Source organism: Marmota monax, unplaced genomic scaffold, assembly GCF_021218885.2.
Source record: "Marmota monax isolate L192 unplaced genomic scaffold, Marmota_monax_Labrador192_F-V1.1 WCK01_AAM20220418_F8-fsc00074, whole genome shotgun sequence".
Classification (NCBI taxonomy): Eukaryota; Metazoa; Chordata; class Mammalia; order Rodentia; family Sciuridae; genus Marmota; species Marmota monax.
The window spans coordinates 5,989,434-6,001,686 of record NW_026694232.1 but is presented as its reverse complement, the minus strand read 5'-3'; the positions used below and the strand labels follow the sequence as shown (position 1 = coordinate 6,001,686).

At 41.9% G+C, this 12,253-nt stretch overlaps 1 protein-coding gene across 1 annotated transcript in view; it reads right to left on the bottom strand.

Moving 5' to 3' along the window:
• The window catches only part of Usp13 (ubiquitin specific peptidase 13), a 104,423-nt gene extending 102,318 nt beyond the window's left edge, over positions 1-2,105 (bottom strand). The window contains exon 1 of the mRNA XM_046466887.2: positions 1,881-2,105. Coding sequence (XP_046322843.1) covers positions 1,881-2,048 — 168 coding nt within the window. The 5' untranslated portion in view covers positions 2,049-2,105. The remainder of the gene's footprint in view (positions 1-1,880) is intronic.
• Between the last annotated feature and the right edge of the window lie 10,148 nt (positions 2,106-12,253).

Here is a 12,253-nt window from a genome sequence, read left to right as displayed (position 1 = left end):
AGAAAGTGCCACAAGGAAATACCTCACATTATCAGGCACTGTGCTTTAAGATACCTAGTATAAAACCTTCCTTCTCTTCCTCCCCTGGAACACAGATAATGAAATATAATGATTCATCAGACTTGTAAGTAATCCTACTCTCCCCCAAGGAACTACTGTGATACAAATGAAATCATCATTTTATACTGGACAAGATGTTTCTAGAACAGCATTTGGCACACAGTAAATTCCCAGTACCATTTGTAGAAGTTAATTAAAACAATCAGCTTTTTCTCACACCTGCCATATACTTTATAACAAGTTTCTCCAATAAAAAAGTCTAATCTTGAAGAGCAATCCAAATCAAACATGAAGAAACTCGTCTACAATCCTAAAAGACTTTCTTCTTCCTAGAGTTCAAGGCTTGTCAATTGCTTAAGTTAGTTAGCAATTGACCCTCATCGTTCTCCACTCTCAGGGGCTATTAGTGTATTCTGCCCAAAACTGGACTGGCCAATCTGCACAAGACATTCTCAAATATTTTGTGGATAACAGGAAGCACTGGTACTGCTGATGGTCACTGTGAGTACTGGGATCGTGATATCCTGTTTTAAACACAACCACTCCACTCCTCTCTGCATGGATCTTTTTGAAAGGAAAAAAAAAAAGTAAGTTAGATTTTATCCCCAAATGACCTGGAATAACAAAAGAAAAACTAAACGTCAGAGAAAGGATAATAATTCTGGGAGTCCAATGCATACCAAACAATAATGCTTTGAAACCAACCATATCAACCCACAAAGTAATAAAGGAAACTTTGGAAATTTTGCACTCATTTGTTTTGTGTGTGTGTGTTATTTTTTTTTCCTTCAAGGATACTCTACATACTATGAATAAAATGTGTTGGATTGTTGTGAGACCGTCTCTCCCTCCAATCCATGCACCTCCCCATGCATTGAGATCTGCTGGGTGACACATGAGATCTAAAGTGGGTGGATAAAAATAACCCGGTCCTCAAAAAGATATGATAAACGCCAGACAGCTGAGTCACTTTGAAGCCCATCTTGACTCCCAAAAGGGACAATTCACCCTCCTTCTAGTTCTCACACATCCACTTACAACCAGGTGAAAACTACCAACAGCCGTCCTGGGTGGAGGGCGGTGATGCGTCGTTAACTTCCCCTCCAGTCTCTGAGGTCACGACTCGGGATTGAACTTTTAATAATTTATACTAGCGCACGTCAGCCAAGTGACTCATTTAGAAGGGAAAAGAAGAAAGGCTTAAGAAAACCATCATAATCCAGTAGACCCCCATCTCTGCTGCCCAAGTGGAGACATCCAGATTTTCTCTGACATTCTAATGCCAAGAAACAGTGGAGAGAAATGGAAAGTGGAAGGAGAAAAGCTCAGAGGACATGAGAATTGTCCAGGAGTGGGAATCCCGGGGCAAAGCAAAGGGTCCCAGGAAGAGAAATGCTGTGTTTTAGGGGGTACGGGATCGAGCCCTACCACCTACCCGCCCCCGACTCTCACCCCAGGGAGCGCGCAAACGATCTGCAACGTGCAGCTCAGAGCAGGGAACTCACTCTTTGATTCCATCTATCTTTCAAACAGTGGCGGGGCTGTGGGAAGGCAGCTGGGGATCGGGGCCCTTGCAGCCTAGCAACCCAGCGCAGCAGACCACTCTGGCGACCCCGTCTTCGGCGGCAGCAGCCTTGGGGCGCTCGTTAAGTGGCTGCCGAACTGCAGTGCCCCCCGAGCCAACTCCGCTCCGGCAGGAGGAGGAGGTCCCCTGCCGCCGCTGCGCATCTTCTCCCCTGCCTCACTTGCCGCCGAGGTCCGCGGCTCGCGGCCGCCACAGGCCGCCGGCACCGCGACCCTCCCGGAGGCTCCTCACTTACAGGGGAGTCGTAGGAGAAGGCGCACTCGTTCTTGTAGACCCTGTCCCCGGACCTGGGCACGCGGATGGTGGGCATGTGGGGCACCAGAAGCTCGCCGATGTCTCCTGCAGCCATCTTCCTGCTGCCGCTGCCGCCCGGCATGCTGAACAGGGCGCCCCGGCGCTGCATGGCCGCGGCGCGCACCGAGCAGAGCCGAGCAGAGCCGGGCCGGAGCGCGGGGTCTGCCGGCCGCCGCGGCGCCAGCGGGCGGGTGGGCTGCGCGGGAGACGCGAGCCGAGCCGGGGAGGGCGCGCGGGCAGAGCGGGTTGAACTGGCCGCGGGGCGGGAGCGGGCACCGGGGCCCCGGGCTAGGGGGACGCTGCTATTTTTAATCCAATGGCGAGTCGCCGGCCCAGCTGCAGCGTCAGGCGGGGCGCTGGGGAGCGCCAGCCGCAGCGCGCCGGGGAGGGGGCGCTGGAGGGGGCTCTGCGCCCGGCCCGGCTCTGCGGCGGGGGCCGGAGGGCTCCCCGGGACGGCGGAGCGGGATCCCCGAGCCGGCGGGGAGCCAGAACGCCCCGCGGGAATGCATCGGGCTTCTCGCCCACGCCAGCAGCTGCGGCGGGCCACCACCGCGGTGTTTTCGATCCTGAATCCCTAGCTTGCCAGGGGACAGCTCCAAGGAGGCCAACACAAAGAGCAGGACTGAAGCTTACAAAAAAAGAGAGAGAGAGAAGAGGTGACTTGGTCGGGGTGGGACTCGATGTGCAAACCTGGAACATAATGGATCAAATCCATGTTTGTGCCCCGTTCTTGGGTATTACCTCAATAAGGCTTACTCCTCACTTTTTAACACCCAAAGCTCAAAAAAAAAAAAAAAGAAAAAGAAAAAGAAAATAGAATAGAATGAACTCAGTACTCACAGCAGTACCATACAGCAGTATGGTTTGCAATAATACAGGTTTTTCTTACATATTGCTAGGGGAGGTCAGGATTTCAGGGTGGAGGAGGTTTTATATTTTTCTCTACCTTTCGAATATCTTCTGTGTGATTCAAGGTGTACAAGTCGAATATTCAGTGGCCTGATTTGAGGATCTTATGGGTAGACATACATATTCCTGGCTTGCTCAACCATTTCTTCAAAAAATAAATGATGAGTGGGGTTGGGTTGGGGAGCTAATTATTTGTGAACAGATCATGCCTCGGGGGAACTATCATTTTCTTAAAAAAAAAAAAAAAAAAAAAAACTCTTACAACACTGGTTCAATTCCATTGAGGTTGCCTTTCTACATATACATGTATGTATACACACATAAAAGTGTGTTGGGTGGACTGGGGTTGTGGCTTAGTGGTAGGGAGCTCGCCTAGCACGTGTGAGGCACTGGGTTGGATCCTCAGCACCACTTAAAAATAAATAAATAAAATAAAGGCATTGTGTCCTGGACTGAGGATGGAACCCAGTGCTTCACATGTGCTAGGCAAGCTTTCTACCACCAAGCCACAACCCCAGCCCATCCAATACCCTTTTAAGGCATGGACATTCAGTAAAACCTGCTAAGGAATGAAATGCAGAATACCAAAAAATGGTTAATGGAGCAACGGATTTCTTTAAGCCTCTTCTAGATCAAATAGTCCTTAAAGTCTTGTTATATTTTTTTTTCTCTGTTATTTTCCCAGGTCTCTCTGACTCTACCAAACTGTCGCTAGATTTCCGTACCCTTCGAACAAGGCTCAAGCTTGCCATGCATTCTCCTAACTCACAATTCCAAATGTTGCCCAGTGGAGATGGAAGGGAACTGGCAAAGAGCAAGGAATTAAACATTATCTCTATCCTCATCATTGAGCAAATACTCTCAACCAGCTTTTGTTTGGGATTTATTCTCCCCAGTGTTTCACCTCTAGTATCTATATGTTTTAGTCAGCTTTTTCACTGCTGTGACCAAAAGACCTGAGAACAATTTTAGAGGAGGAAAAATTTATTTTGAGGCTTAAGGTTTCAGAAATCTCAGTCCATAGATGGCCCACTCCTTGCTCTGGGCTGGAGAATAGGCAGAAGAACATGGTGGAAGGGTGTGGCAGAGGAAAGCAGCTGAGAACATGGCACTAAGAAGCAGAGAGACTTCACTGGCTAGGGACAAAATATAAACCCCAAAGGCACACCCCCAATGACCTACCTCCTCCAGCCATACCCTACCTGCCTACTGCTACCACCCAGTTAATCCCAATTAATCAGAGATTAATTCACTGATTGGGTTAAGGGTCTCATAACCCAACTATTTCACCGCTAAACCTTCTTGCATTGTCTCACATGAGAGGTTGGGGGACACCTAATTTTTAAACCATGACATTCTGCCTTAAGTTCATTGATTACATGTGCTCCAATTGCAGAGAAAATTTTGATTCAAAATTTAAAATTTAATCTTAAATATAAATGAAATCAACAAGACAACAGCCAGGTGCTGTGGCACACATCTGTAATCCCAGTGGCTCAACAGGCTGAAGCAGGAGGATTGATAATTCAAAGGCAGGCTCCGCAAAAGCAAGGTGCTAAGCAACTCAGTAAGACCCTTTAAATAAAATCAAAAATAGGGGCTAGGGATGTAGCTCAGTGATCAAGTACCCTGAGTTCAATCCTCAGTATTTCAAAAAAAAAAAAAAAAAATCAGCGAGACACCATTTTTCCATCTTCTAGGTTGATACAGATATATTGAGTTAGCCTGGGTTTGGGAAATAGGCCCTCATATACATTGTTGGTGAAAACAAAACAGTAAACCTTTGGAAGGAAATTTAATAAAGTTGATCATAATTTTATATGCATATACTATTTACCCAGTAATTCTTTGTGTAGACATTGAAGCCACAGATAAATTCGTACTGTGTAAGAATATTTGTTGGAAAACCATTTTAGTAACAAAAAGCTGGGAACAACCTAAAGGTTCATCTATAGGAAGTGGCTAAAATACAGACCCACTGAAAAGAATGAAGTCACTTTACATGTGCTGATGTGGAACCATCTCCAGATCACATTGCTAGATGAAACAAGCCAAGGACAAATTAATGTATAAAAGTAAGGACCTCATGCAAGCCTGATAACATGCAGTGTGCACTCAGACATATCCCATATACCATGACTTTCCTTCTTGTTGTTTGTGCCAGTAGTAAATATTTTTAATGTTGTTCGTCAAGACATACATGCATATGTGTGTACACATTCCTTCAGATATCTCTAGAAGAATGCATAAGAAACTAATGACTGTTGGGTTCTGTAGAAAGGAAGAGAAAACCTGAAGTTCGAGAGGGATTTACTACTACTCCTTTCCTTTCTATACTATTCAAATTTAATTATGTGCAAGTACTATGTTAAAATTAATTAAAACACAATTGTAAATATACCCCAAATTCAATAGCAAGTAATAGTAATACAAGTTGAAGACAAATTAGTACATCAATGTGAGACCATTTCAAAACAGCATACCAATTGTTTTCATACAATGAAATGGGTCGAATTATAGAAAATGATATTCATACAGTCCACTGAAGTAATCAGCTAAGAAGAGGCTACAAGTCTGGGGGCTTTAACTTACCCCTGCCCACACCCATTACCTCCCAAAAGGACTGACATGATGTTACACCTTAATCCAGCTGTCTATCAGAATACCACTGACATATCAGATGGAAAACACTAATCAAATCAGGGGAAAATAGAAAACATCTTAACAGAGGTATGATTAAATTTAGTAAATCTACTCCAAGGTGTTTATACAAATTTTAAAATAGTCACTATGAAAATAATCATCTTAATTTTTTGTAGTATATTGCTTAACATAGAATGCTTATACAATATTATTGCAACCGGGTAAAAATAAACCTGCATTTTACATGACTGGGAAGACATGGTAAAATTTAAATTGTTATGTTTATAATTTGGTTATAGGATTTTATTTCTACTTTCAAAATGTCTCCAATTTTGTTTGTTTTGTAACATGAAAAGTCATTGAGACAAAAATACTAGCAAAAGGAACCTCACTGAATGGTCTTAATCAAGTCATTCTAGAGCCCAACACATCACCCCAGCTGCTTGAGAAGCTGAGGCAGGAGGATCACTTGAGCCCAGGAGTTTGAGACCTGCCTGGACAACATAGTGAGACCATTTCAAAACAGCAACCGAGACATTTGAGGAAAAAATTCTGGCTCCATTACTGGAACCTTTAATTTTGCAATTTCTGTATCTGAATTTATAACAGAATGATATTACTACTAGTCCAATTTCTGCACAGGGATGTCATTCAGTGAGCAAGAAGGATGTAAGTAAGGATGGCAAAACAGTTTGAGCTTCCAATGTAAATTGAAAGTCTGTAACAAGAGATTTCAGAAGATGTTAAGATGAAGAACTGACTTTCCAAATCAAGGAATTAAGGCCACCACATCACTCTACTCTAGGTAGCTTCCTCTCATGATGTTCAGGGCGGAGCCAATTCCCGTGGCCTGGTGTTCTAGGACATCACTCTTCAGACTTCACCTCTCACTCCAGCACGTCTGGAGATCTTCACTTACTTGTCTCTGACCCTTTGTGAGAGCTCTCCTCTTTCATTTCTATCTTCTCAGTTTTTTCCAGACCTGTCAGTTGGGGCTGGGCTTGGTAGCTCAGTGGTAGAATGTATGCCAAGCATGCACCAAGTCCTGAGTTCAATCCCCAACACCAGGAAAAAAAAAAAAAAGACTTGGTATTTTTTTCCATGAAGTCCTTTGTGATTGCTTCAAAGATTGATCTTAAAAAATTACAGGCCTTATCATCATTCTCATCACTAGAAACTTCTTTGTGACATCTCCTGTATTATTATTTAATTAGTCTTGGTTTAATGTCATGCCTCTATATAGGGAGTAAAACCTCTGAAAGAATTTGTATCTCTTAATACCTTACATATTGTGGAATCTCAGTGTTTGTGAAACACTGAAAGATATTACTCTCCTGGAATGGTTTTATTTTAGGCACCCACTAAGTACCTACCAAGTGAATGACTCACATTAGTGACATTGTAATAAATAGGTTTTGCAGTCTACTTTGTGTCTTTTTAGTAAAATTCATTGCTGCACAAATGTTATTCTAAGAACTGACAGAGGTTACATTAAAATGTGATGTGAATATTAGTTACAGTGACTAATGCCCCAAAGGGGAATTGGACAAATCTACAGAGAAAAGAGATATCTTAATTATTTCAATTAGTGGAATAACTCCTGGCCTCAGGTGTCTTCCAATAAAGTGCAGTGATCCTATAAAGCCATATATGATGAGATTTGTTGGGGAGACATATCCATACAATTTTCTGGTCACAGCCAATAACCTTTGCAAGAAGCACTGATTACTAAGTGTAGAACAGTAGGGCTCTGGTTAAGAAATTATGGCATTTTCCATTTGAGACAATTCTTTGTAGCCATAAAAATCATATAGTATAAGAGTATTCATTGAGATGGAAGGATGATCACTATAATGCAAACTTCAAAAAGCAGACTATAAATGAGTCTATACATACATATATACATATGTATTCATAGGATAGAAAAAAGACTACATTTGGATAAACTATATGTTAAAGTTGTTATCTTTAATAAAAAATTTCTTTGTGCTTTTCTGTGTTAATCTTTTATATTAAACATTTGTATATGTGTCTCTGTGTGTGTGTGTGTGAGTGTGTGTGTGTGAATAAAAGGGAAATGTTAACATTTCCTGATGTTCTTAATTTTCTCTTCCACCTGCTTGCTTTCTTACTTGCCCCCTTTACCACAATTTAAAAGTAAGCTGTATTCTGCTGTTAGATTCACCCATAATTTATCTATCTACAAGGTAGGTTCACAATGGAATAAGCAAATTCCATGAGCAGCTTTAACACCAGGATGAGGTAAGCTGTTATTCAGCTTAGGAAGAAATCTGAGAGGCCCGGTCACCTTTTCCGATTTCATGATGCATAACACTCCCCACAGTCCTTCCAGGAGTCTGACTCCTAAGATACAGAGGTAGGCAGATTGTGTTTCAGACCAATCTGACAACATCTTCCCTCCCCATGCCCACCACCACCCATGTGCACATAGGAGAAAACACATCCTCCACTCAAGTATAGAGACGCTCAGTGTGACCACATTAGTAAAATGTTAACCAGAGACCAAAGGCTGCTTTTCAGATTTCCCAACAAATGGATCAGAGCAGGTTATTTAAATATGAAATATAATGCCTCCAAAATCCAAAGAAGCTTATCAAGGATTGTGTCTTATTCTAGTGGGAGCTCACTTTTCTAGGTTCTTAAACTCTCCCCCTAAAATTTCACTGGGATGGCTAGCCCTGTATTTCCTCAGACCATATCTCCCACCCTTTATCACAAGGCACCTGTCACGTGGTCCTATCTACACATTGTCACCACTGGTAGGATTAGCAAGGATCATGTCCCATAAATGATGATGGTCAAGATAGGAGTGGGCAAATTGCAGTCAGTGGGCCAATCCCAGCCTGCAGCTTACCTTTGTAAATTAAGTTTGGTTAGAACATAGCCACAGTCCCCCATCTACATATTATCTATGGCTACTTTTGTGCTATAATAGCAAAGCTAAGTAGTTGCAACAGATATCATATAAACCAAAGAAAAAAACATTTACTATTTGACCTTTTACAGAAAAAGTCTCCAAACCTTGATCAAGATCCCTACATGTGGGCTGGGGTTGTGGCTCAGTGGTAGCATACTTGCCTGGCATGTGTGAGGCACTTGGTTTGATTCTCAGCACCACATATGGAGAAAGAAAGTAAGAAAGAAAGAAAGAGGGGGGGGGAAGGAAGGAAAAGAAAAGAAGTAAACGTCCATCAACATCTAAAAAAAAAAATCCCTACATGCTCCATGTAGTGACACAGAACAAGAGACCTGGCATAACTTTGAGTGAGAGTCAAGTGTTCCTTATCCTCAAGTGATGGCAAACCTTTTATACTAATGGAAGAAAAGGCTTTCACCCTACAGTAGCTGCAAATGAAATGCCACAAGGTATATTAATTTGTTTCCATAAGGGGATCATTTCTGGAATATCAACCAAACTGAAATCACCAGCCTGTGAACTTTACCATGGTGCACCATTACTTTCCCTTCTCCTTGAAGCCCGGAGACAAAATGGGAGTATGATAAGAAGCTTCAAGTTTATTTCTCTTTGTTCTTTGATAACAGCATAGATTCCTGTGGCTTCATTAGAATTGCCGTCTTGTTTCATATTTCTACTTTATGAGGGAGGGAAATACCCATTCATCCTATGGATCCTTCCCACTGTAGTCATTTTTACCCCACAGCTCAGGGAACTAGTGTGAAGATTCTGGAGTTTCCAAGGATATGTACTGCAAACATACTTTCGGGAACTGGGGTACTATTCACAAGATGAGCTTAGGGTCCCACTGGACTTACCAATAGATGAAATGAACAAGGGTCAGAACCTCATATATTGTCCAGTCCCCAATGAGCCCCCTTTCTGGCAGATAGAAAAGTCAGTCTTGCCAGACTCCAGTTTTGTTCAAATCCCGGTTTCTGACAGTCTCTGAAGTGCTGGAGAGCAGTTATGGGGAAGTGATAGCAGAGAAGACTAGGAAGAAAGTTCACAATGGCCATATTGGTTGATACTTCATTATCTTTCCAACAAGGAGCTCTGGGTGTGCCAACCAGCTTCTGTCTGTGATTACAACTATCTAGTGTGGTTGCTTGATTTAGACTTTCTTTTTTTTTTGTTTTGGCAATTGAACCCAGGGTTACTTAACCACTGAGACACATCCCCAGTCACTTTTATATTTTATTCAGGGTCTCATTAAGTTGCTTAGGACTTCGCTAAGTTCCTGAGGCTGGTTTTGAACTCGATCCTCCGCCTCAACCTCCCAAGCTGCTGTGATTGCAGATGTGTGCCACAGCTCCTGACTGGCTGCTTGATATAGATCTCTGCTTGCTAACCGTGAAGATGCTCGGAGTGGAACATGATATCTTAGTGGAACTAAGTGGACTTTCTGGAAACCACGTTAATGAACCACAGCCAGAGGTATCTGTGAATTAGACATCCCTGGGGTCTATTAATCATTTGGATTGCTGCCTAGTATCATAATCATGCTGGCTTTGCTCCTGGCAGTAAATCATTGCCACTCAGGATGTCCACATAGGACTCCTTTCACCCCCACAGGAATCAGAGTCCTCTTCACAGCTACTCCTGTTATCAGCATTTTGAGCCAGTTGGAACAATGAGTACATTGCCTTTGGAAGATCTGGACCCAATTGGAAACATACTTGATAGATTAAATTCAGCATTTCTCTCAAGTCCTTTTTTCATAGGCTCTTGTTATTCCAAGAGACTTCTAGTCCTTTGTCATCATCTAGTATGAACCATCACTGACCCAAGAGTATATTAGACCACGAGGGTTTGCATTAGGATCATAGCCCATACTAAAACAGGCTGTACATACTCCCTGCGGCATGAGCCATATCAACCAACTTGGCTTGATCCATATTCATGTTTTTCACTTCTTGGTCAAATAACCTCACAGCGTAGCCCCAAAAGCATGGCTCCATTTTGTAGAGTTTGTTGAGTTCCATGGTTCCTTTGAGTATCAGTGGATTTTGTTCACCCTGATTCTGTAGTTTACTCTGGGAGACCACAATTCGAGTTACAAAAGAAAATGGTTATCAGGAGAAAAGATGAAAGGTTGGACAATGGAGGAAAATGCTAACTTGCTCCTGGGAGGGAGTTTTGAAGTGAACTAGAATTTCCAGCAGTAGGATTTGATTTCCAGGGGTCTCACTCTATTGTTATAAGCAGGGAGTAATTCTTTTAACATGGTCACATAAGTACTTTGAGACTTTGAGTTTCATTCTATTCTTTGAAGAATTTAAAGATTTGAACATATCCATCCCTTGCATCAAATTATCTAATGTCCTTTAAAAAAAAAAAAAAGAGTCCTGATATTCCCCATCCTTACCCTTTCACCTCCAAGGTCTAGAGTGGTGGACACAATTTCCCAGAGGGAAATGACTCTAGGCATATGGTCCCAGACAACACAGGTGCTAATTTGATTGACCGAGTTCATATCTGCTGCATTCTATCTTGAAATCTGAATGAAAGTCTTACAAACTTCTATTCCATTTTGAACAGGTAAGTAATTCCAATTACTCTCATATCACTGAGGATCGACTACTTGTAACTCATTCTCTGAACCTGAAAAAATAAGAGTTCTACTATTGTAAAAAATAGAAAGTAGCTCTAAGACAACCAATAGGAAGGGGTGTCATGGGAAGAGTAATGGGTGATTCCCAGTGCTGAGAATAGATTGTGCTATCAGAAACAAAGGATCACAGTGGTGTCCACCTATAGACTCCCTTCCACACACTGCAAAAATGTGTGGATGCAAAAATAACTTCCTTCCATTCATATATAGCTTTACTTAATATCCAAATTTCTGGAAAACAATCTATTTGAGCCTCAGAATATGTCCATGCCTGTGACTGGGAAGAGGCCATTCTGCAAAGAAGTGCTGATGAGACCATAAATAATAAGTCAATAATATTAAGTAAATACTACATCCACCTCACAGAATTGTGACAAGGATAGAAAATGTTTATAAAGCACTTAGCAGCTTGTTGGACTATGCTAGAAATAATAACAGCACATTCTGGATAAAACCCATAAAAACAAATTTCTAGCAGTAGGATTTGATTTCTAGGGGTCTCACTCTATTGTTATAAGCAGGAAGTAATTCTTTTAACATGGTCACATTAAGTACTTTGAGACTTTGAGTTGTTTTTTTTTTTTTTTTAAGCAATTGCTATATTTAAAAGCATGGCTCAGGCTTGGGGATATAAAGATGTAGTAAGAGGGTCTCTGCCCTCAAGCAACTTACAATCTAGTTAGAAGGACAGGGAACATAAATAAAATATTTTCAAAATATGTTTCAGTGTCTAAAAGTATGTGAGGTAGACTTCATGAAAAATGTGTGGGAAGTAGAATTTGGAAAAGTTGAACCAATGAGGGGGTGTGTTCAACTTGGATTCATCGGGAGACTAAGTACAGAAGCAAGAATACTCCTGAGGTGATCAATGAATATCAACTACAACTATTTGGTAAGAAGTAAACACAGGAAAGCAGTTCCCCCCAAATAACCTGCAATTGGTCCCCTAGAGAGAGAATTAATTAATCCCCAAAAGTGATCTAAGTCCTAATGCCTAGAACCTGTGAACACTACTTTACATGACAAAAAAGGTCTGGGCTTAGCATGTTTGAATAAATTAACAATCTTGAGATAGGGACATTTTCTCAGATGATCTGAGGATCCCTAAATGTTATCACAAGTGCCAATATAAAGAGAGGCAGAGAAAGTTGTCACAGACAAGGAAACTCAA